Below are 22,998 nucleotides of genomic sequence, written 5' to 3'. Positions count from 1 at the left end.
GTACGAAAAATGTGCAAATAAGAAAAAAAGGAAATAATAACACAATAAAATCTCAATAACGAGGCTATATAGAAAGCGTAACGGTACCGAGCTAATGTGCAGGGGTACGAGGTAATTGAGGTAATATGTACAGTACAGGCCAAAAGTTGACACAACTACTCATTCAGGGGTTTTTCTTTCTTTATTTTTACTGTTTTCTACATCGTAGAATAATAGTGAAGACATCAAAACTAGGAAATAACACATATGGAATCATGTAGTAACCAAAAAAGTGTTAAATAAATCAAAATATAATTTATATTTGAGATTCTTCAAAGTTGCCACCCTTTGCCTTGACAGCTTTGCAGACTTGGCATTCTCTCAACCAGCTTCACCTGGAATGCTTTTCCAACAGTTTTGAAGGAGTTTCCACATATGTTGAGCACTTGTTGGCTACTTTTCCTTCACTCTGCAGTCCAACTCATCCCAAACCATCTCAATTGGGTTGAGATCGGGTGATTGTGGAGACCAGGTCATTTGATGCAGCACTCCATCTCTCTCCTTCTTGGCCAAATAGCCCTTACACAGCCTGGAGCTGTGTTGGGTCATTGTCCTGTTGCAAAACAGATGATAGTCCCACTAAGCACAAACCAGATGGGATGGTGTATCGCTGCAGAATGCTGTTGTAGCCATGCTGGTTAAGAGTGCCTTTTAATCTAAATAAAATCACAGACTGTGTCACCAGCAATGCATCCCCACACCATCACACCTCCTCCTCCATGCTTCACGGTGGGAACCACACCTGCGGGGATCAACTATTCACCTACTCTGCATCTCACAAAGACACAGCGGTTAGAACCAAAAACCTCAAAATTGGACTCATCAGACCAAAGGACAGATTTCCACAGGTCTAATATCCATTGCTCGTGTTTCTTGGCTCAAGCCATTCTCTTCTTCGTGTCCTTTAGTAGTGGTTTCTTTGCAGCAATTTGACCATGAAGGCCTGATTCATGCAGTCTCCTCTGAACGGTTGATGTTGATACGTGTCTGTTACTTGAACTCTTAAGCATTTATTTTGGCTGCAATTTCTGAGGCTGGCAACTCTAATGAACTTATCCTCTGCAGCAAAGGTAACTCTGGGTCTTCCATTCCTGTGGCGGTCCTCATGATAGCCAGTTTCATCATAGCACTTGATGGTTTTTGCGACTGCACTTGAGGAACTTTCATAGTTATTCTCCGGGAATGATTGCATTTTTACATTTTTTACATTTTACTCATTTAGCAGATGCTCTTATCCAGAGCGACTTACAGTAGTGAATGCATACATTTCATAAAAAATGGTCTCCGTACTGGTCCCCCGTGGGAATCGAACCCACAACCCTGACGTTGCAAACACCATTCTCTACCAACTGAGCCACACGGGATTGACCTTCATGTCTTAAAGTAATGATGGACTGTCATTTCTCTTTGCTGATTTGAAATGTTCTTGCCATCATTTGGACTTGATCTTTTACCAAATAGGGCCATCTTCTGTATACCACCCCTTCCTTGTCACAACACAACTGACTGGCTTAAACTCATTAAGGAGGAATTAAATTCCAGAATATTAACAAGGCACACCTGTTAATTGAAATGCATTCCAGGTGACTACCTTTTGAAGCTGATTGAGGGAATGCCAAGATTGTGCAAAGCTGTCATCAAGGCAAAGGGTGGCTACTATGTTGATTTTTAACACTTTCTTGGCTACTAAAGGATTCCATGTGTTATTTCATAGTTTTGATGTCTACTCTATTATTATACAATGTAGAAAATAGTAAAAAAACATTAACAAAAACCCTTGAATGAGTAGGTGTCCAAACATTTGACTGGTACTGTGTGGGTATACATATACACACAGACACACACTAGTAGGTTGGAATACTGTGAAAGTTGCGATAATGCCCTTTTTGTGATATCTATCTATAGTGCATTTGGAAAGTATTTAGACCCCTAAGACTTTATTTTCACATTTTGTTACGTTACAGCCTTATTCTAAAATGAATTAAATTGTCCCCGCCCTTCAATCTAACCCCAATAGAAAACAAAGTTACATTTTTTGCTAATGTATTAAAAATAAAACATGTATATCACATTTTACATAAGTATTTAGACCTTTTACTCAGTACTTTATTGAAGCACCTTTAGCAGCGATTACAGCCTTGAGTCTTCTTGGGTATGACGCTACAAGCTTGGCACACTTATATTTGGGGAGTTTCTTCCATTCTTCTCTGCAGATCCTCTCAGGTTCTGTCAGGCTGGATGGGGAGCCTCGCTGCACAGCTATTTTCAGGTCTCTCCAGAGATGTTTGATCGTGTTCAAGTCCGGGCTCTGGCAGATGTTGAGCTGATCTGACTCGTTACCACTGTGGTAGAAGTAGAACTGTAGACACTGGACACTGCACTTCCTGCTGGTGTAACAGTGTAGGTTCCGTCCCTCTCTTCGCCCCAACCCGGGCTCGAACCAGGGACCCTTGCACACATCAACAACTGACACCCCACGAAGCAACGGTACCCATCGCGCCACAAAAGCCGCGGCCCTTGCAACGCAAGGGGAAACCCTACTTCAAGTCTCAGAGCGAGTGACGTCACTGATTGAAACGCTATTAGCGCGCACCACCGCTAACTAACTAGCCATTTCACATCGGTTACACTGGGAGTCATCTCCCTGCTCTCCAGCCAGGCTGTGTCCCCCTCATGGCCTGATGCTGTGCTGGCATGCATGAAGAAACCAGTACCTTGGGAAAATATGAATTACTTTAAGTGGGATTCAGTCAATGTTTAATGTAACGTGTCAATGTACAGTGTATGCATTACATATCTATAGATTTAATATAGACCAGTTACAAGGGTGTGAGCTTCTGGATTCTGAAACAAGATGTGCATGTTGTATTATGACTGTCAATGAATTAAATAATGCAGTTCATTCTGATGTATTTTGTATGAAATGTGCCTTTACTATAGAACCAAACTATAGAAGGATAATACACACATGATAAACTGTTTGCAAGGATGACCACGACGTGCCCAATCTCTCACTTCGTCAGTTGAAGTCATAATGAAATGTGCCACCAATCTTACCATTAGTGCCCAGGTTGGCGTGGTCGGTGTAGGGACCCCCAGCAGCCTGTGTCACTCTCCCCCAGCCATTTTCAGAGGCTTTCTCCACACTCCGAGAGCAGCGACTCATCCCACACACATCTTTATCGGAAAAGCTGCAATATTCTTTAAATGCAACAGAGGCCTCTACAAGGTGAAAACAAAAATGCAAGTTTAACCATCTGTGGTAAATGTCTATTTAAGCTCTGAACAATGACATGATCATACTGTATGTGCAGAAATTACTCTGAAATGGTTTGACAAGGGATTTTTGACAAAGTCCATGTGTACTCAGTCAATTAGGTAAATGTTGCAACAAGATCTGCGTTTTGGAATAGCATAAGGTTTATGCTTTGTATGTCCTCAAAATAGTAATACACTACACTTGAAAATGTCTTATGGTTATTGTTCATACATTTTGCTGTCCCCCACAATGAAATCAGAGAGGGGACTGTGGAGCTGTCTCCATCCATTAGTACGTTAGTCACACGCAATAGACGGCACAGGCCTCATTTTGGCGGAACTTGGTTGAATGAGTCTTGTCATAGAAACCCGGCATTTACAAAATTACACTGATTGGCCAGATGGTGGCGCTATATCAAGCGATTGAAAATGTAAACTTTCAAAGGTCACGCCCCTCACCCTGTTTAGTACATAGGTCCCTCTTCTCACAAGGTACGCATTTGCCTCAGGGATCTATAAGGTCCGCCATGATGGATTTTCCACCATTTAGAATTTTGTGAAAAACACTCTTTTGGCACTGAATGACCTATCTGCATGAAACTTGATGTGGCATTTATGGACAAAGGTCTCTCAACGCAATATTTTAGACGAATACCTAAAACATGGCCGCTATTGAACAATAAAGATTCATGTGGGTGTGATCTGGCACAAATGCATATAAAATCAGTCAAGGATATTCGTATTGTAACAACATTGGCACACATGCCCAGTGATAGGAGTTCAGCTAACTCACGCGATATCGCAGACACCACTGGCCCGATTGACAAAACTTGGGTGAATGATGCATCTTGCCATAGACATCTGGCATTTACAAAATTATAGGTGGGAGCTGCATCATTTGTGGGGGATGACATGTTTACTGTTGTTTGAGGTTAGGGTTCAGGTTAGAGGTAGGAACTCTAAAAAACATATCTGCAACCTTACAGTATCATACTCACATTGTAAAGTATTAGCATTATCAACAGACATTCCAACAGTGCTATCCAACACTTACTGCAACTGTACATTCGATTCAGCTTCAAGACATCATTGGAGCTCATTTCCAGCCTTTGGCCAATCACATCCTGGAACTCTGGTTGCTTAGTGATAATAGTGATGAGTCCGGGAACTTTGCCGAAGTCGGCTTTGCCGTAGTGCATCAACGAGGTGTAATCATACGGCGTACCCAGGATGGTGATTTCATTCTCACTGTAGTTTTTAAAGTTTTCTTGTGTTCCTGAATGCAAAAAATATTACATAGTAATAAGAAATTAGATTTGACATGTTTAAAGTGACAGTTGTAAATCTCAAAGTGCATAAAATAATATAAATTGTAATTGAACAAGAAATCTTAAAATGTATAACCATATCATAACAAAAACAGTCAAAGTCTAGGAGGAAGGGTAGGCCAGCTGCTTGAGATGTTTTTAGCAATGATATATATACACACACGATGATTATTCGGGGCGATGTGTTGAAGCCACTGTGCCTCCATCTTGACACTCCCCCACCGTTGTAAAAATTATTTTGGAAGCTATAGAAATGCATTTATTAATGTCTACATTCCTTTTAGCCACATTTATTGTATTATAGACACGTTATTGCATACTTTTAAAATTGTGAACAAAACATTAATACCAAAAAATATGTATTTTTCTTAGTGTAATTTTGAGATTACTAATGTTAGAAAAAAATTAAATACATAATTTTGTCCTTGAAACATTTCATTCAAATACTGTAGAATTCCATTCATTCCTATAGAGTAGGTATTCACAAACTGGTGTACGCGCAATGCCGTCGGGGGTACGCCAAATAAAAACGTGATTCGCATAAAAAATAAAAATAAATCATCACATTTTCAAACAGTCCATTTATATTTTCCAATGGGGCTATACATTTGGGTGAGATTTTTTCCCCCGCCTGAGTAGCCTCGTTTCACTGCCAAAAATAAAATGTTGCAATCTAGTGTTCAGCAAAATAACAACACAATGTCAAATACAGGTAGCCTAGTCAAATAATTAACCTCCAATCACATTAACTGTTACTCTCTCGCGGGAATTCCACTAACGGTCCGTATGTAGCTAAACGTAGCTGCTGCTCATTCCATTTGCTTGAAAATTGATAAATGGTTTTAAAAAGTAAGGCCTGCGTCCATAGAGACACATACCAGCTGTACTGGTAGTACTGCTACTACCAGCAGTACTGCACCGGTTGACGACACATGTTGTTCTGCTTCCACGAGCACGTCCAATGCTAGCATCAGTAATTCTACATTTGTTGTTAGCCCAGCTAGCATGGACACTGACAGTTGTGAATCTGATGCAGCTGAAGACCTACTGCCCCCTTACCTGGGAAAGCACTGAACAACAGACAGGGACGTTGAACCATCGAAGAGGCGCAAATATGATGACAACTACATTGATTTGGGGTTCACTTACAGTATATTGGGAGTAGTGCCTTTCCTCAGCCACAGTGTGTTATATGTGCAAAAGTACTACCTAACAACTCAATAAAACCTTCACTCTTGCGCAGACATTTAGAAACAAAACATTCCAATTTGAAAAATAAGCCACGAGAATTAAGACTACTTTCGAGTAGTAAGACATGTATAAAAGCAACAGATACCATTAATAAGAAAGGGCTAGAAGCGTCTTATATGGTGAGCTACCGAGTGGCTAGGACAGGCAAGCCCCATACTATTGTAGAGGACTTAATTCTTCCTGCTGCCTCGGATATGGCTGGGACAATGCTGGGGGAAAAGGCCCAAACAACTATGCAGACAATGACTTCATCAAACAACACTGTTTCACAACGCATCAGTGACATGGCAGGAGATGTTTTGAAATAATTACTGCTTTGCATACAAGCCAGTTAATTATATGCGTTACAGCTGGATGAGTCAACAGACGTGGGGGGCCTGGCACAGCTCCTGGTATATGTCAGTTATGTTTATGGGGGATCAATTAAGGAAGACATCCTCTTCTGCAAACCACTGGAAACCAGGACAATAGGAGAGGATATGTTTAAAGTACTGGACAACTTTGTGACATCAGATGGACTTTGGTGGTCAAGATGTGTTGGTATCTGTACTGATGGCGCAAAAGCCATGACAGGGAGACATAGTGGAGTGCTAACGCTCGAGCAAGCAGTTGCTCCCGACACCACTTGGGTACACTGCAGCATCCACCGAGTGGCTCTTGCTGCCAAGGGAATGCCTGACAGCTTGAAAGACGTTTTGGACACTACAGTGAAAATTGTTAACTTTGTTAAAGCAAGGCCCCTGAACTATCATGTAATTTCTGCACTATGCAATGATATGGGCAGCGACTATGTAACGCTTTTACAACATACAAAAGTGCGCTGGTTATCAAGGGGCAAAGTATTGACACGAGCTTAACATTTTCTTTACTGACCATCATTTTCACTTGTCTGACTGCTTGCATGATGATACATTTCTCACACGACTGGCCTATTTGGGTGATGTTTTTTCTCTCGCCTGAATGATCTGAATCTAGGATTACAGGGACTCTCCGCAACTATATTCAATGTGCGGGACAAAATTGAGGCTATTATTAAGAAGTTGGAGCTCTTTTCTGTCTGCATTAACAAGGACAACACACAGGTCTTTCCATCATTATGATTGTTTGAGTGCAAATGAACTCAAGCTTACGGACAATGTCAAATGTGATATAGCGAACCACCTGAGTGAGTTGGGTGCGCAATTACACAGGTACTTTCCTGAAACGGATGACACAAACTGGATTTGTTATCCCTTTCATGCCCTGCCTCCAGTCCACTTACAGATATCTGAACAAGAGAGCCTCATCAAAATTGCAACAAGTGGTTCTGTGAAAATTGAATTTAAATCAGAAACCACTGCCACATTTCTGGATTGGGCTGCGCTCAGAGTATCCTGCCTTGGCAAATCGTGCTGTTAAGACACTGATGCCCGTTGCAACAACGTACCTATGTGAGAGTGGATTCTCGGCCCTCACTAGCATGAAACTAAATACAGGCACAGACTATGTGTGGAAAATGATTTAAGACTGAGACTCTCTCCAATACACCCTTCTCATTAACCTGTGGTGAGTTATTCACAATTTTCGATGAACAAATAATGGCTAAATAAAGAGCAAAGTTATTGATTATTATTATTTGTGCCCTGGTCCTACAAGTGCTCTTTGTCACTTCCCACGAGCCGGGTTGTGACAGAAACACACACTCATTCTTTTGTTTAATAAAGGTATCGCATAGTGTGTGTGTGGCAGGCTTACAATGATGGAAAAAAAAACATTTGAGAGTGCACTGACCCTGGTGCTAGAGGGGGTACTCAGCTGGAGGTTGAATGTTTGAAGGGGTACGGGACTATTCAACGTTTGGGAACCACTGTTATAGAGGACTGCTCCTACTGAGGAGGGCCAATATAGCCTCTAATATGTGTATTCCTACAGCCCACACAGCACACATTTTGATCTAAAGCTTGTAGATACATGAACAATCCCAAAGTAACGTTATAATGTGAGAACTAGAAAAATAATGAAATGTTTGTATGATTGGGGAAAACATTGAGTCAAACCTTCTAGGATGTTTTCATAGACGATGGTCACATATTCATCTCTGTCATATCTGCTCTTGATAGAAGCCCAGAGCATGTAGAAGCTCATGTTCCACAATGGCAACAATACCACAGTTCTGTCCAATGTTAACAACCTGTCCATTTGGAAACGTTCTCCCTACATAGGAATAGCACCTACCAGGGATAGACATGTTAACACAAAACACATACCATGTAATTAATTGTTGATTAGCAAATATCTACCAAATGTTCCACCAGTACGTCTTACCCTGTACGTTTCTCAATTGTCAGGTAGTACATCTCAGAGTCTCTGGGCTGGAAGTCCATGCATGTTTTCAGCCTGAACTGGTCAAAGGCTCGCAGAATGATTCCTTTAGTGTTCATATCTGTGCAAATAGAAAATACAGTGACCACATTAGAAAGATCAGCAATGTGATAAAAAATTAACATAATACAGCTGGGAACTGGAATTGAACGCTCTACTTATAGCATAAATACTACAGTGGTTTGATATTTCATACAAGATGAAAATCAGGATTCCATGTCGTTACTCACCAAGACTTGAGTATAAAACATATGGAACTGGAGACTGCCATCGTTTGTTTTCCCCCAGAATGCCATTCCTCTGAAAGTCCTGGAACATGAAGGTTTGGTTAACCCATATAACTCAGATAGGGTTCAAGTAAAACATAAATAATTTAAACCATTGCTGTTAATACCTCAATTATGTCCCCTTCACGTAAATCTAAGTCTGAAAATAACCAATATGGGTTAATAAGTCATATGTAAATAAAATATTAAAGTGACTTTCTGTAAATCTGTATGTGACAAATGTGTATTGTTTATTCAGTATGTATACTATAATTAATACTTTGCATATGTTTTTATTTAAGCTCAACCTTACCTTTGTTTATTTTGTCAATACCCAACTCATCTTCGATGTCTTGAAAAGGAAAAAGTCTATAATATTAATGGTAAGCACCATATACATAAACACCTGCTACAGTATAAGTATGTTCACATATAAAAAAAAATATGTATTAAACTCAGGTCCATAGACTGTAGCCAGTACATTTTATTTTCATTTAGAATATCCAGACCTACCTGTGACCTTGGGAACAGCCTGAGGAGAATGATAGATAAAATGTATTAAGATAAGAAAGTGTTTTACATAACTGATTATTATTTTCTCACAATACAAGAAATCACATTGTATCAAATTAAAAATAGTTATTTTAACATATTGTCCTACAGTGATCCATGAGTGTAGGCCTACTGTCACGCCCTGATCTGTTTCACCTGTCCTTGTCTCCACCCCCCTCCAGGTGTTGCCCATCTTCCCCATTATCCCCTGTGTATTTATACCTGTGTTTTCTGCCTGTCTCTGTACCCGGCCGACCGCTGCCTGTCTCTGTACCCGGCCGACCGCTGCCTGTCTCTGTACCCGGCCGACCACTGCCTGTCTCTGTACCCGGCCGACCGCTGCCTGTCTCTGTACCCGGCCGACCACTGCCTGTCTCTGAGCCTGCCTGCCATCCTGTACCTTGGCCTCTAGATTATCGACCCTTGTCTGCCTTGACCTGTTTGCCTGCCCCTGTGGTTACAATAAACATTGTTACTTCAGTCTGCACTTGGGTCTTACCTTGATTACTGATACCTACTCATAAAATATTTTGAACGTATCCTTTACTTACCCCAGCCAAAACAACAACACAGGCATGGATATACATTCTCTCTGGATATTCTTTCCAGGGTCAAGGTCACTAGCAGTAACAAATTGGATCATAATTGTAAAACAGCAAACAAGAACCCATTATGTGTTTCAATTCACATCACCTCTACGTGAGTAAGAGCCTGAGCAAATGAGACTGATGCTTGATTGGCAGGTTGTACACAGTAAAATGGCCATATACATGCTCAACATGATTTCCTATTTAATGAACTTGTGCATTGGTAAGGCTGCATAATAGTAAAGACTTAATTTCCCAAATCATTAACAGAAAATTACACTTTACATGGTGAAAATCATCTTTAAATACTATAGGAAAAATAAAATGTTAAAGTCATTCACACATGAACATTGTAATACCTGTTTGCAGTCTTAAATACCAGTTGAAATCTCCAAAAACTGCCCCTTAACAAAGTGAACTTGTTCGAACCATTCATTCATACTGACATTTCCTCAATCCAGAATCTTCTTCCTCATCCACCAAATCCTCTCAAAACTGGTTTGATGCATCATTATACAAGTATGCAGCTAGGCTCACATTGTTCTCATAACATATTTTAGGATTTGCATAAGCGTTGCTGGGTGACCCAGGTTTAGGAAAGCTACTACAACTCTACGCAATTTGTGGCCATTTAGCTGACACAGACGGTCACTCCACGTCCGTGGGCAGTGTAATTTTTTGGGACAGCTGGGACATTTTAAATGGCTATGAACCCAGCATGAACCATCAGGAATTCGGACATTAGTTGATGCAAACCACCTTCAGAGCAGAGGACCATGACCAGTGACTGAGCGCTGCCAAATAGCAGGTCGTTAGTCCAATCAATGCTAGTCAGGTATGTTGGGCCTGGTTCCAACTCGGATAGCTAATTGGCTCACTTCATTCACTCCACAAGACAAACACAAGAGCTTATCAAGTCGAAGCATGACTCTTGTGTAGCTTGTGAGTATGGGGATCACGACAGAACTACATGAGTTTATATTTTGAATTTCGTGGTCACACATTGAGATTTGTGGTTGCAAGTATGGTTGCTAAATGTGTAATTTAATTTCGCAAGCTTGTATCATGATGTGTGAAAGATTTAACAACGGTTGCAAACTTGTAACTTGACATTTGAATACATTCAGTAAGATTTGCAAGCATAATTTATTTTCAAAACGACATTTACGAATATGAATATTCTGCTGTGAATCAAAAATACACTTGCAGACTTGAATCAGACTTTGAGTTCTGTCACTGTTGTCACGTTACCAAGACATTCGTAAACTTTCCAATTTTTTTTTCGTTTGTAGAGAGATTCGCAAGTAAAATCTCGATTTGAGCAGCTCTGGGGGCAGGACCTTTTACTCCTGACCAATCAGTTCCTCCTGCCAAAACCACAGCCACCTAAACATTGGCTGGATTGTTCCATCAATCAAATCTCAGGAAATAGCTACCCACACGAGTGAGGTAAATCGATTTTTGGTTGAAAAGGCATGACAGTAGTTTGCTTATCATGTGAACTATAATGATACATTTCAGACGACCTTCAGACCAGCCATTGCATTGAAAGCCGCTATTGCGTTAGCTAGCCTCTCTAGGACATGTGGACAGTAGCGTCCCACACTGGCCAACAGCCAGTGAAATAGCAGAGCGCCAAATTCAAAACAACAAAAATCTCATAATTCAAATTTCTCATACATACAAGTATTATACACCATTTTAAAGATAATCTTCTCATTAATCCAATCACATTGTCCAATTTCAAAAAGGCTTTACGGCGAAAGCATAGCATTAGATTATGTTAGGACAGCACCTAGACAAGAAAAACCACACAGCCATTTTCCAAGCAAGGAGAGGCGTCACAATAACCAGGAATACAGCTAAAATGAATCACTAACCTTTGATGATCTTCATCAGATGGCACTCATCGGACTTCATGTTACACAATACATGTATGTTTTGCTCGATAAAGTTCATATTTATATCCAAAAACCCCATTTTACATTGGCGTGTAATGTTCAGAAATGTTTTGCCTCCAAAACGTCCGGTGAATGAGCACATCAATTTACAGAAATACTCATCATAAACGTTGATAAAAAATACAAGTGTTATGCACAGAATTATAGATAAACTTCTCCTTAATGCAACCGCTGTGTCAGATTTCAAAAAAGCTTTACGGCGAAAGCAAACTTTGCAAAATCTGAGTACAGCACTCAGACATCAAAACAAGCCATACAGATACCCGCCATTTTGGAGTCAACAGAAGTCAGAAATAACATTATAAATATTCACTTACCTTTGATGATTTTCATCAGAATGCACTCCCAAGTGCAATATGACCCCACAGACACTGTATACTGGATAGGCCAGAGTCCTTGAGCCAATGGGATGTCAGGGGTGAAGGCTTAGGGGTCAGAGGGACTAAGAGCGAAGTTACAGACATGAAGATACATCTTGAACCACGGAGTAAGGCTACCTTCAAACCAAAATGCATGAAATGCATGTCCAACACAGCTGTTTGGTGGGGAGAAACGCTGTTTTACATTTTTTATTGGTTGATGGATAGTCTTTGCAATTTTTCTGACACACTACTCCCATTGAAAACCACTGACTTGCTGCATCTTTTACGCATCCATTTGTCTGATTGGAAGGGACCCTAATAGTTCAATAATCAACATTGTAAATATTAACTCTCTTGCTCTCTCTCTTTCAAGAGCATTCAGTACCTCTATCCATCTCTCTACAGGTGCTACAGAGACAGAATATTCCAAGGACCTCCAGAGCCTTCAGACAAACTACCTGAGATCTTTCCAGAACACAGAGAAGTAAGCGCCGCTGGTGCTAATATACTTTATGCACTATGTAAACCTCCTTCACTATGGCTGTCTGTTTATGTGATGACATACTGTATACACTATATATACAAAGTATGTGGACACGCTTTGAAATTAGTGGATTTGGATATTTCCGCCACACCTATTGTGAAGTGGAAACGTCTAGGAGCAACAACGGCTCAGCCGCAACGTGGTAGGTCACACAAGTTCACAGAACGGGACCGCCGATTGCTGAAGCGCGTAGCGCATAAAAATCGTCTATCGTCGGTTACAATACTCACTACCGAGTTCCAAAATGCCTCTGGAAGCAAAGTCAGTACAATAACTGTTCGTCGGGAGCTTCATGAAATGGGTTTTCATTTATTTTTACATTTTATTTCACCTTTATTTAACCTGGTAGGCCAGTTGACAAGTTCTCATTTACAACTGCGACCTGGCCAAGATAAAGCAAAGCAGTGCAACCCAAACAACACATGGGATAAACAAACGTAGTCAATTACACAATAGAAAATCTATATACAGTGTGTGCAAATGTAGTAAGATTAGGGAGGTAAGGCAATTAATAGGCCATAATGGGGAAATGATTACAATTTAGCAATAAACACTGGAGTGATAGATATGCAGGAGAGGAATGTGCACGTAGAGATACTGGGGTTCAAAGGAGCAAAAAACATTATAACAATATGGGGATGAGGTAGTTGGGTGGGCTATTTACAGATGGGCTGTGTACAGGTGCAATGATCGGTAAGCTGCTCTGACAGCTGATGCTTAAACTTAGTGAGAGAGATATAAGATTCCAGCCAGTGATTTTTGCAATTCGTTCCAGCTAATTCGTGGACAGCAGAGAACTAGAAGGAAAGGAGTTGGCTTTGGGGATGACCAGTGAAATATACCTGCTGGAGCGTGTGCTACGGGTGAGTGCTGCTATGGTGACCAGTGAGCTGAGATAAGGCGGGGCTTTGCCTAGCAAAGACTTATAGATTACCTGGAACCAGTGTGTTTGGCGACGAATATGAAGCGAGGGCCAGCCAACGAGAGCATACAGGTCGCAGTGGTGGGTAGTGCATGGGACTTTGGTAACAAAACGGATGGCACTGTGATAGACTACATCCAATTTGCTGAGTAGAGTGTTGGAGGCTATTTTGTAAATGACATCGCCGAAGTACAGGGTTTGGTAGGATAGTCAGTTTTACGAAGGTATGTTTGGCAACATGAGTGAAGGATGCTTTGTTGTGAAATAGGAAGCCGATTCTATATTTAATATTTGATTGGAGATGCTTAATGTGAGTCTGGACGGAGAGTTACAGTCTAACAAGACACCTAGGTATTTGTAGTTGTCCACATATTCTAAGTCAGATCCGTCCAGATTAGTGATGCTAGTCGAGCGGGAGGGTGCAGCGATCGGTTGAAGAGCATGCATTTAGTTTTACTTGCATTTAAGAGCAGTTGGATGCCACGGAAGGAGTGTTGGATGGCATTGAAGCTTGTCTGGAGGTTTGTTAACACAGTGTCCAAAGAAGAGCCAGAAGTATACAGAATGGTGTCGTCTCCATGGAGGTGGATCAGAGAATCACCAGCAGCAAGAGTGACATCACTGATGTATACAGAGAAAAGAGTCGGACCGAGAATTGAACCCTGTGGCACCCCATAGAGACTGCCGGAGATCCGGACAACAGGCCCTCCGATTTGACACACTGAACTCTATCTGAGAAGTAGTTGGTGAACCAGGCGAAGCAGTCATTTCAGAAACCAAGGCTGTTGAGTCTGCCGATAAGAATACGGTGATTGACAGAGTCGAAAGCATTGGCCAGGTCGATGAGACGGCTGCACAGTATTGTCTTTTATCGATGGCGGTTATGATATCGTTTAGGACCTTGAGCGTGGCTGAGGTGCACCCATGACCCGCTCGGAAGCCAGATTGCATAGCGGAGAAGGTACGGTGGGATTCGAAATGGTCGTGATCTGTTTGTTAACTTGGCTTTCGAAGACTTTAGAAAGGCAGGGTAGGATAGATATAGGTCTGTAACAGTTTGGGTCTAGAGTGTCTCCCCCTTTGAAGAGGGGGATGACCGCGGCAGCTTTCCAATCTTTAGGGATCTCAGACGATACAAATGAGAGGTTGAATAGGCTAGTAATAGGGGTTGCAACAATTGCGGCAGATAATGCCAAGCGTTGGTTGGAGTGGTGTAAAGCTTGCCGCCTGTCACGTCCTGACCAGCAGAGGGAGTAATTTTATTAGTTTTGGTCAGGACGTGGCAGAGGGTTTGTGTTTTGTATGTATTTCTACGTTCTGTCTAGTTTAGTTTTTCTATGTTTAGGTTTGGGTGTTGGACTCTCAATTGGAGGCAGGTGTTTCTAGTTGCCTCTGATTGAGAGTCCTATATATAGGTGTGTGTTTGGTTTGGGTTTTTGTGGGTAGTTGTATTTGCACTGCTGTTTGTTTAGCCTGCAAATCTGTTAGCTGTCGTTTTGTTTCTTGTTTTTTCCCGTTACTCACTTTAAATCATAATATTAAAGTATGAGTATTCAGGTACCCGCTGCGCCTTGGTCTTATCTCTTCGACAGCCGTTACACCGCCATTGGACTCTGGAGCAGTGGAAATGCGTCTGGAATGATGAATCACGCTTCACCATCTGACGGTCCGACTGACGAATCTGGGTTTGGAGGATGCCAGGAGAACGTTACCTGCCCTAATGCATAGTCCCAACTGTAAAGTTTGGTGGAGGAGGAAAAATGGTCTGGGGTGCTTTTCATGGTTCGGGCTAGGCCCCTTATTTCCAGTGATGGGAAATCTTAACGCTACAGCATACAATGACATTCAAGACAATTCTGTGCTTCCAACTTTGTGGCAACAGTTTGGGGAAGGCCCTTTCCTGTTTCAGCATGACAATGCCCCTGTGCACAAAGCAAGGTCCATACATAAATAGTTTGTTGAGATCGGTGTTGAAGAACTTGACTGGCCTGCACAGAGCCCTGACCTCAACCCCATCGAACACCTTTGGGATGAATTGGAACGCTGACTGTGAGCATCAATTTTCCAACATCTAGTGGAAAGCCTTCCCAGAAGAGTGGGGGCTGTTATTGCAGCAAAGGGGGGACCAACTCCACACTAATGCCCATGAATTTGGAATTAGATGTTCGATGAGCAGGTCCACATACTTGAGGTCATGTAGTGTAGCATATTATCCAGCACCACTGGTTGGATTGAATTTACTGTACTCACTCCAAAACTCATGTGCACTCCATCCTCTAAAAGTCTTAGACTTTTATTTTAAGAAACTAATGTGTCTATCCCCTTATTCCCAGGTGTGTCTGCTGGGTCATGGAACTCAGCTATCAGCAGACAGTTCCCTGAGGAAGGATGCTTTAAACTGTCAAATGTGGGGGATGACACCAAATGCAATAAAGTTTTGTATAAACTACTCATGTTCATTTTTTAATAGGTTACAAAACAATACATTTTTCTTAGCCTGTTTTTCTTCTCATTGTACTAACTATTATGATACCTTCCACATCTGACAACACTTAGAGCTTATGATTCAAAAAGGTTGAAAATCAATGCAAGTCTAATATCCAGGGTAAATACATGTTTATTCATGTATATAGGACATCAAACAGGTGTGCCAATTAAAATATATATCCCAGACAAGACTGAAAAATATGACAAATAGGCTGCGTTTTGACAGTCTGATCTTGTTTTCACTAATTGGTCTTTTGGCCAATCAGATCAGCACTGAAAAAGATTGGATGTGAAAAGATTGATGTGACTGGTCAAAAGACCAATTACTGGAAAAAAATACCCGAAACGGCTGCCTGTCTAAACGCAGAGACAAGAGAGACAAGTGAATATAAGTCAGTTCTTGTGTTTGGAGAAGTTTGTATGAATCTGAGTGGTTACACACAGTACATGTTAATCTTGATGTTCTCCGTCCCGTATGCGGGATCAACATCCAGCGTAAAATCATTTCGCCATATTCATAACTGAACAATAGTAAAATGTAATTTTTTTTTTTTTCAAATATAGGACTATTTTATATCGTTTTATAGATACACCTCTCCTGAATCGAACCACGTTGTCCGCTTTCAAAAAGGCTTTACAGCAAAAGCAAAACATTAGATAATGTTAGAGGAGTACATCGTCAAAATATTCACATAGCCATTTTTTCCGACCAACCACATGCATCACAAATAACCAAAAAACAGCTAAATGCAGCACTAACCTTTGACAATCTTCATCAGATGACACTCCTAGGACATCATGTTACACAATACATGCATTCTTTTGTTCGATAAAGTTCATATTTATACATAAAAACAGCATTTTACATCGGCGCGTGACGTTGAGAAACTATTTTCATTCAAATGCATCCGGTGAATCAGCGCTACAATTTACTAAATTACTATTCGAAAACATTTTTAAAATGTAATATTGTCATTCAAAGAATTATAGATGAACATCTCGTGAAAGCACCTGCTTTGCCAGATTTAAAAATAACTTTACTGGGAAATCACACTTTGCAATAAACGACGTGGTATGCTCAGAAAAATAGGCTAGAAGGCACTTCCAGGCATCCCAGGTCCCCAACAAATGTAGTTCTGTTCGAAAAAGTTCATAATTTATGTCCCAATAGCTTCTTCTTGTTAGTGCGTTCCGAAGGCACCTCAAAATGTTACGTCGTGCACGGGACTTCTCCTAACGAAAGCCCCCCCAAAAATTTTAAGTTCGTTCAAACATGTCAAACGTTGTATAACATAAATCTTTAGGGCCTTTTTCAACCAGAGCTTCAATAATATTCCATGGGGACGGTTGCATTGTCTTTCAAAACGTTTCGAAAGGGGAGGGTAGCCAGGGGCGCCCGCGTCATAATGGTGATGGCCCTCCCCATGTGACCAAGATCAACAGCCTCTCTTTCAGTCAGTTTTCACAGTAGAAGACTCAAACCACTTTGTAAAGACTGGGGACATCCAGTGGAAGCCATAGGAAGTGCTCAATGAACCATAGCTCACGGTGTGATTTATAGGCAAAGTGCTGAAGTTGAGTCCGCAAATCAATTTCCACATCCTGTTAGAAACTGTCTCGGGGTTTTGACTGCCATATGAGTTCTGTTATACTCACAGACACCATTCAAACAGCAACTAGCCTATTAAAATGATTATCTGACTCCATAAGATAAAGAGCAATATGCAAGAACATCATGGTTGAGTAACCGTAATAAGCAATGAAGAAATATCTGAGAATGGAATTCCAAATACAAGTGTATATAATTACTTTGTAAAATGAATGGATTCACATACAAGGCATAAAGCTTAAGTTACAAAGCATTAACAAGCGTTACAAGTAGAGGTTGACCCATGGCATGCCGATTAATTAGGGCCGATTTCAAGTGTTCATAACAATCGGTAATCGGCCTTTTTGGATGCCGATTATGGCCGATTACATTGCAATCCACGAGGAAACTGCGTGGCAGGCTGACCACCTGTTACGCGAGTGCAGCATCAAAAGGACCTTGTGGCTGCAAGGAGCCACGATAAGTTGCTAGCTAGCATTAAACTTCTCTTATAAAAAAACAATCAATCTTCACATAATCACTAGTTAACTACACATGGTTGATGATATTACTAGGTTAACTAGCTTGTCCTGCATTGCATATAATCAATGCGGTGCCTGTTAATTTATCATCGAATCACAGGCTACTTCAATTTTGCCAAACAGGTGATGATTTAACAAAAGCTCATTCGCGAAAAAAGCACAATCTTTGCACAAATGTACCTAACCATAAATATCAATGCCTTTCTTAAAATCAATACACATAAGTATATTGTTTTAAACCTTCATATTTAGTTAAAAGAAATTCATGTTAGCAGGCAATATTAACTAGGGAAATTGTGTCACTTCTCTTGCGTTCAGTGCAAGCAGAGTCAGGGTATATGCAACAGTTTGGGCTGCCTGGCTCATTGCAAACTGTGAACTAATTTGCCAGAATTTTACATAATTATGGCATAACATTGAAGGTTGTACAATGTAACAGCAATATTTAGACTTAGGGTTGCCACCCGTTCAATAAAATATGGAACGGTTCCGTATTTCACTGAAAGAATAAACGTTTTGTTTTCAAAATGATAATTTCCGGATTTGACCAAATTAATGACCAAAGGCTCGTATTTCTGTGTTGATTATATTATAATTAAGTCTAAGATTTGATATTTGACAGAGCAGTCTGACTGAGCGGTGGTAGGCAGCAGCAGCCTTGTAAGCATTCATTCAAACTTTGCTGCGTTTGCCAGCAGCTCTGGGCAATGCTCAGCGCTGTTTATGACTTCAAGCCTATCAACTCCCGAGATTAGGCTGGCAATACTAAAGTGCCTATAAGAACATCCAATAGTCAAAGGTATATGAAATACAAATGGTATGGAGAGAAATAGTCGACGCGTCATAATTCCGATAATAACTACAACCTAAAACTTCTTAACTGGGAATATTGAAGAACTGGGAATATTGAACGACCAGCTTTCATATGTCCTTATGTTCTGAGCAAGTAACTTAAACGTTAGCTTTTTTACATGGCACATATTGCACTTTTACTTTCTTCTCCAACACTGTGTTTTTGCATTATTTAAACCAAATTGAACGTTTCATTATTTATTTGAGACTAAATAGATTTTATTTATGTATTATATTAAGTTAAAATAAAAGCGTTCATTGTTCATTCAGTATTGTTGTAATTGTCATTATTACAAATATATATATAAAAATGTTCCGATTAATCGGTATCTGCTTTTTTGGTCCTCCAATAATCAGTACAGGTATCGGCGTTGACAAATCGCAATTGGTCGACCTCCTATTAGAAGGCATTATTCCAAACATAGTCAAAGAGAGAGAGAGAGAGGGAGAGAGAGAGAGAGAGAGAGAGAGATGGCCCATAGCTCATGGGAGAGGGAGAGAGAAAGAAAGTGTTTAGGTATCTCTCTGCAGCAAGTCAGGAACATAAGAGAAAGAACAATGAAGCGAAGACCATTTTTTAAGAATCTGAGCTGTTTGGATTCAAAATTGGAGTTGTTGACCAATAGTATTACTGTAAAGTTAACTTCCAATCAGATAGCCGACCTACATGATGTAATCACAACAGAACTGCTTTTCAGAGGTGTGACAATGGGGGTTGGCAAGATAATGAGGCATTTATAAGACAACATGAAGCAAACCTTGCATACAGTTAATAAGAGTAACTTTGTGGACAGCTCTGCACTACAGCCTGATAGGAAGATTAACTAAATACATTGTGCACTTTTCATCACCAAAGCCTTGCCATACTGATTGATTGTGGTAAGGAGCCACACATGCAAAGCTATTTATTTGTTGTGTCCCTCCCCCAATTTGTACCGGGCTGGTGTTGTGTGTAGGAAAATACATTGTCAAAAGCTCTGTGTCAAAATAATGTATTATAATAACATTGTACAAGACATTGTGTAGTTTCTGTCACGCCCTGACCTGAGAGAGACGTTTTATTTCCTCTATTTTGGTTAGGTCAGGGTGTGATGTGGGGTGGGCATTCTATGTCATGTATTTCTTCGTGTTTGGCCGAGTATGGTTCCTAATCAGAGGCAGCTGTCTATCGTTGTCTCTGATTGGGAATCATACTTAGGCAGCCTTTTCCCCACCTGTAGTTGTGGGTAATTATTCTTTCTGTCAGGGTTTTGTGTGCGCCTCAGTTGCATCACGTTCGTTTCTGTTTTACCTGTTTCTTGTTTTGTTTGGTTTCACTAATAAAGTATGTGGAATTACCGGCACGCTGCGTCTTGGCTGATCTATGACAGGGAGTTTGAGGACAGTGAACGTGACATTTTCACACACTACAAAGGGTAAAGAGTGTGAGAAAAGTGGGAGACAGGCAGGCAGGCAGGGAGACAGACAGGTTCTTGGTGCTATGTAATATAAATGTGTAGGGGGTGCAGTGTGCGCTCAATGAAAATGTGTTCTCTTATATGTTCTTCAGAGAAAATGAGCCAAGGCCAATGAGTCTCAGGTTGAAAAAATTATTCATTGTATCATTTTTCTTTTATGTAAACATTGAAAATGGGTCCCACAGACACCAACACCACACAAGGGTTAAGCATGTCCCATCATCCCCTGTGTCTCTCAGTGTGAAGCCAGAGAAGTTGGTCCTCAGAAGAGGCGTGGAAGGTCAGAGCGGTTTAGACGCAGGCTGGAAATATGTCATCCAAAACAAACAGCGATGTTAACATTTAATTAGACATGTGTACCAAAACAAGACTGGTTCTACTGGTTGGAAGAATGATGATCATAGCTGGTGAAAATCAGTCTAACTGCACGGTCAAAAAACATTTTAGGTAATCCATTAACTAGAACATCTTTAAATTTATGTCCAAGGTGCTTTTTTACACAGCCTATGGTTGTCTGAATCATGTACACTCTGTTTAAGAGGCATGACCTTGTTACGATCCAACTTACCTGTTGGTTTACAAAAAACTCTGACATTATAAAGTTGTTGATTAATATGGATCGACCAGAATGCCCCCAACACACTCACTTCAGCAATATGTGATGATTTAACTAAATCTTCCAAACACCATGAAGAACAGACTGTGAAAGACATCCCCTGTGTCTCTCACTGTGAAGCCAGAGAAGTTGGTCCTCAGGCGAGGCGTGGAAAGGTCAGAGAGGTTTAGACGCAGGCTGGAAATATCTGTCATCCAAAACAAACAGCAATGTTAACATTTAATAAGACTTGTGCCAAAACAAGACTGGTCCCACTGGTTGGAAGAATGACAGAATGACAAACGCCTCACAAGTCCTCAACTAGCAGCTTCATTAAATAGTACCCGCAAAACACCAGTCTCAACGTCAACAGTGAAGAGTCGGCTCCGGGATACTGGCCTTCTAGGCAGAATTTCAAAGAAAAAGCCATATCTCAGACTGGCCAATAAAAATGAAAGATTAAGAACACAGACACTGGACAGAGGAACTCTGCCTAGAAGGCCAGCATCCTGGAGTAGCCTCTTCACTGTTGACATTGAGACTGGTGTTTTGCGGGTACTATTTAATGAAGCTGCCAGTTGAGGACTTGTGAGGCATCTGTTTCTCAAACTAGACACTTTAATGTACTTGTCCTCTTGCTCAGTTGTGCCTCCCACTCTTCTTTCTGTTCTGGTTAGAGCCAGTTTGCCCTGTTCTGTGAAGGGAGTAGTACACAGCGTTATTCGAGATCTTCAGTTTCTTGGCAATTTCTAGCATGGAATAGCCTTCATTTCTCTGAACAAGATTAGACTGACGAGTTTCAGAAGAAAGTTCTTTGTATCTGGTCATTTTGAGCCTGTAATCGAACCCACAAATGCTGATGCTCCAGATACTCAACTAGTCCAAAGAAGGCCAGTTTTATTCCTTCTTTAATCAGAACAACAGTTTTCAGCTGTGCTAACATAATTGCAAAAGGGTTTTCTAACAATCAATTAGCCTTTTAAAATCATGAACTTGGATTAGTTAACACAACGTGCCACTGGAACGCAGAAGTGATGGTTGCTGATAATGGGCCTCTGTACGCCTATGTAGATATTCCATAAAAAAGCTGCAGTTTCCAGCTAAAATAGTCATTTACAACATTAACAACGTCTACACTGTATTCCTGATCAATTTGATGTTATTTTAATGGACAAAAAATGTGCTTTTCTTTCAAAAACAAGGACATTTCTAAGTGACCCCAAACTTTTGAACGGTAGTGTATATATTTGTTTATTTATTTATTTTAGCAAAAAATTTGGGGCCCTGAATAACGGGTCGCCACAGGTTGTGTGCATTGTTGCCTTCAGTTCGTATAAGACATTATTTTACAGAAAGGAAAATATACTATGCACTAATGATATCAACCTAATTGTGATTTTGATAGTGATTAGAGAAAGAGGACATATATATATATAAATATATATATATATATATATATATATATATATATATATATACAGTTGAAGTCGTAAGTTTACATGCACTTAGGTTGGAGTCATTAAAACTCCTTTTTCAACCACTCCACAAATTTCTTGTTAACAAACTATACTTTTGGCAAGTCGGTTAGGACATCTACTTTGTGCATGACACAAGTCATTTTTCCAACAGTTGTTGACAGACAGATTATTTCACTTATAATTCATTGTATCACAATTCCAGTCGGTCAGAAGTTTACATACACTAAGTTGACTGTGCCTTTAAACAGCTTGGAAAATTCCAGAAAATGATGTCATGGCTTTAGAAGCTTCTGATAGGCTAATTGACATCATTTGAGTCAATTGGAGGTGAACCTGTGGATGTTTTTCAAGGCCTACCTTCGAACTCAGTGTCTCTTTGCTTGACATCATGGGAAAATCAAAAGAAATCAGCCAAGACCTCAGAAAAAAAATTGTAGACCTCTGGTTCATCCTTGGGAGCAATTTCTAAATGCCTGAAGGTACCACGTTCATCTGTACAAACAATAGTATGCAATTATTAACACCATGGGACCACGCAGCCGTCATACTGCTCAGGAAGGAGACGCGT

The 22,998-nt window shown here is 40.5% G+C and overlaps 2 protein-coding genes and 2 long non-coding RNA genes across 4 annotated transcripts in view; 1 reads left to right on the top strand and 3 right to left on the bottom strand.

Annotated features, from left to right (window-relative positions):
• Positions 1-2,637: 2,637 nt before the first annotated feature.
• Positions 2,638-22,998, bottom strand: part of LOC115165755 (meprin A subunit beta-like) — a 35,689-nt gene continuing 15,328 nt past the window's right edge. Inside the window, exon 7 of the mRNA XM_029719103.1 lies at positions 2,638-2,753. Coding sequence (XP_029574963.1) covers positions 2,638-2,753 — 116 coding nt within the window. The remainder of the gene's footprint in view (positions 2,754-22,998) is intronic.
• LOC115183229 (meprin A subunit beta-like) lies at positions 7,912-10,111 on the bottom strand. Its single transcript, XM_029744569.1, has 8 exons — positions 10,002-10,111; positions 9,607-9,675; positions 9,017-9,035; positions 8,817-8,855; positions 8,632-8,663; positions 8,468-8,546; positions 8,181-8,298; positions 7,912-8,086 (listed from the first exon to the last, which is right to left on the bottom strand). The coding sequence occupies exons 2-8, from the start codon at positions 9,640-9,642 to the stop codon at positions 7,957-7,959; spliced, it is 453 nt and encodes a 150-aa protein (XP_029600429.1). The 5' UTR covers positions 9,643-9,675; positions 10,002-10,111; the 3' UTR covers positions 7,912-7,956.
• On the top strand, positions 13,333-15,880 carry LOC115183243 (uncharacterized). Its single transcript, XR_003874014.1, has 2 exons — positions 13,333-13,372; positions 15,765-15,880. It is a non-coding gene; the product is annotated as an uncharacterized LOC115183243 (long non-coding RNA).
• Positions 20,496-21,285, bottom strand: LOC115183259 (uncharacterized). Its single transcript, XR_003874020.1, has 2 exons — positions 21,005-21,285; positions 20,496-20,659 (listed from the first exon to the last, which is right to left on the bottom strand). It is a non-coding gene; the product is annotated as an uncharacterized LOC115183259 (long non-coding RNA).

The sequence above is a fragment of the Salmo trutta genome, chromosome 3, assembly GCF_901001165.1.
Source record: "Salmo trutta chromosome 3, fSalTru1.1, whole genome shotgun sequence".
Classification (NCBI taxonomy): Eukaryota; Metazoa; Chordata; class Actinopteri; order Salmoniformes; family Salmonidae; genus Salmo; species Salmo trutta.
This window is presented reverse-complemented; position numbering and strand designations above follow the sequence as displayed.

Coding starts and splice junctions, on each gene's coding strand:
- LOC115183229 (XM_029744569.1), bottom strand. CDS start 9,642: ATGTATATCCATGCCTGTGTTGTTGTTTTGGCTGGG. Junction 8,664..8,816: donor TATTGACAAAATAAACAAAG/GTAAGGTTGAGC, acceptor GGTTATTTTCAG/ACTTAGATTTACGTGAAGGG. Junction 8,547..8,631: donor GTGAAGGGGACATAATTGAG/GTATTAACAGCA, acceptor TTCATGTTCCAG/GACTTTCAGAGGAATGGCAT.